At 33.8% G+C, this 2583-nt stretch overlaps 1 protein-coding gene across 1 annotated transcript; it reads left to right on the forward strand.

Moving 5' to 3' along the window:
* Nucleotides 1-849: 849 nt before the first annotated feature.
* On the forward strand, nucleotides 850-1622 carry LOTGIDRAFT_167237 (hypothetical protein; the record flags this gene model as incomplete). The annotated part of the gene is made up of 2 exons (XM_009064709.1): nucleotides 850-1134; nucleotides 1485-1622. The coding sequence occupies 2 exons, from the start codon at nucleotides 850-852 to the stop codon at nucleotides 1620-1622; spliced, it is 423 nt and encodes a 140-aa protein (XP_009062957.1).
* Nucleotides 1623-2583: the final 961 nt, after the last annotated feature.

The raw sequence follows: 2583 nt of genomic DNA on the forward strand, positions 1-2583 counted from the left end.
GGCCCGTGTCATCATGAACAAAAATGAATTGCATGATCGCAAACTATGGTTTTATGTCTTGGGTTAGGACAACTACCACTTAAAATAGACATAAAATTTAAAGTCTCAAACTTGGGCATATATATTCATCAGTTGGGCTTGCCAGGTGCCATGACAAAAGTATAAAATTGGATTATAGAGGAATTTGACTTATAGTTTTGACACAAGGTAAGTCCACCGATGAATAAAGACTTATTTTGGTCAAGTTTAAAAAATCAATTTTTTGGTCATCCTTAGGGGTGGTAAACCTTTGAGTATGGTCTCCAGCTACAAAACAATTCTATTGTGTACGACCCCTTCTAACAACCTCATATTATGTAGTCTCAGGCATTAAGAAGTCGTTCAAGAGTAGAATTAAGTGACTTATTTGCTGCTTTAATGAAAACCATTGATAATTGATATGTAAATCGGGCTAAATGCTTCCAAAAGGTTGTTAATTTGACCCCGAAAATATAATCAGAAAGTCAGCCGGCTACATTAACACATTAAAGATCTGCCATAACTTCCTCATTCCTCAAATATATATGATTACATGTCTTTCAAATATTTAAATAACATCAATGTATAGATATTGTCTATGTTTCAATATATCCTGTGGACACACCTACCACTTTAAATAACTACTAAGAAGACGTGTATACAAAACTCTACATATCATATGATTTATGTTAGTATTTTTTAGCCAAAGGATAGGGTATTCAATTTCTTCTTGGAGGTATAATAGTATGATATCTTGTATTTAAATAATATTATGCGATATGCTGAAAGATTAACGTTATAATATGTAAGACTTATATCGCAATATTCAATATGTCTGGTGTTTATAATTCAACCCACGATTCGCCATGGAATTATTCCCTGAATGATCAAGAGACTCGATCTGCTGGGAAACAATGGCAGAATTCTTTTGGCGAAGGTTTATCCACAAGCAATGGTGTATTTCGACGAGACGAGAGCAATTCGACACCCACAGAAATTCAACTACGAGAAACAAAATCCAAGAGCAAATTATTGAAAGAAGATGATGATATTCCAGAATGGACCAACACTTTTTTTGGAGCAACTTTCAGGCGATACTCGGAAGAATGGAAACAGGTAGGCATCAGAAACATTTGTTTTACAGAATTAAGTCCAAGACTTTTAAATTAACTGTAAAAACTGCAAAAATATCTGCACCTTTTATACAGAAAATGTAGTGGGGTGGGTTAAAATGGTGTATTGTGTCGATGGAATATCCAATAGAATCGTATGTAGCCAACATGTAGTTAAGTTAACGTGGAATTTCATAACGATTACTAGCTCCTATTCAGGCAATGTTAATGATACTACTGCTCTATTGTTTAAACAATATAATATTCTTTGATAATCATATATGTCTACAGCCGATCATCATCTGAGCTACTCATTTCAGCCAATTTAATTTATTGAATTCTCTTGTAAAATAGGAACTTTTTAATTTGAGAGGTTATATCTCACCATTATCACATGTCAGAATGAATAAACGGCGACGGGTTCAACTGCAATTGGATAAGGCAGAGCAAACATCGCATAAACCATTATGTTTAGGCCCCCTAGCCGTCTAATATTCATTCTGAAAATGACGTTTTAATAATATTTTAGGGACATATAAAACATAGGAAATGCTTCTATTGAGTTGAGTTGACTGAATTCAAAGGCATGGTTCACCTTTTGTAAAGGTCAATCGTACCTTGGTCTCAGAAACGGGAATTGTTCAGCTAAGCTTATCAGTAATGAAATGTCGAAATGTTAGTTTTTTAGCCAGTTATATCATTAATTATCCGTGTTTGAAAATAAAATTGACGAGTCGTCTTTTTCTTAATTCAGCCATGTTGGAGATCCGTAAAGGACTAGAAAATCAAAAGATATTCGTACACAGTATTTCTTATTACAGACCTTACCACCAGAGGTATTTTTGGATACCCTCATTTGCAGGCAGTTGATAAACCAGTGAAAGAAAAAAAATAAAATGCAAAATTCCTAGTTTAAAGTATTTTTGAAAGAATGAAGCGATATTCATACAGTTCAAGTACTTGAAGATTATTTACACATAATCGAGGCCTAAATCAACCCCCCTAAATGATCAACTCTGACCTTAAATTTCCCAGACCAGTATGTTACAATAAAATGATGGAAAAGAACTCGATGACATATACTTTGGCATTGCTGTTATGTATTTTTAATACTAATTTTACTCTAAAAATCTATATTATCATATTGTAGATGATTTAGTTGATTCATACCTTTCGGCATGTCTGGAAAGACCATAAAATAATGAACATGTCTGTGATTTTAACTTATCTGGATCACTTACGCCTAAAATGATACTATATTTTCTGGCTTCAAGGCATTACGAACAAATTGTATACTATATATAGCTGCTAGGTAACTTGAATCTAAAAGATGGCTTGCCAGGCACGCCCAGTTGCAGCTTTGTTAACATCATTAATTGACGTAACTGCAACTATCACCAGCTTGAAGTATACAATCTAAAAAAGGCGAGGAAAAGGCGAGAAGCGAGAGTAA

Source organism: Lottia gigantea, assembly GCF_000327385.1.
Source record: "Lottia gigantea unplaced genomic scaffold LOTGIsca_64, whole genome shotgun sequence".
Lineage (NCBI taxonomy): Eukaryota > Metazoa > Mollusca > Gastropoda > Lottiidae > Lottia > Lottia gigantea.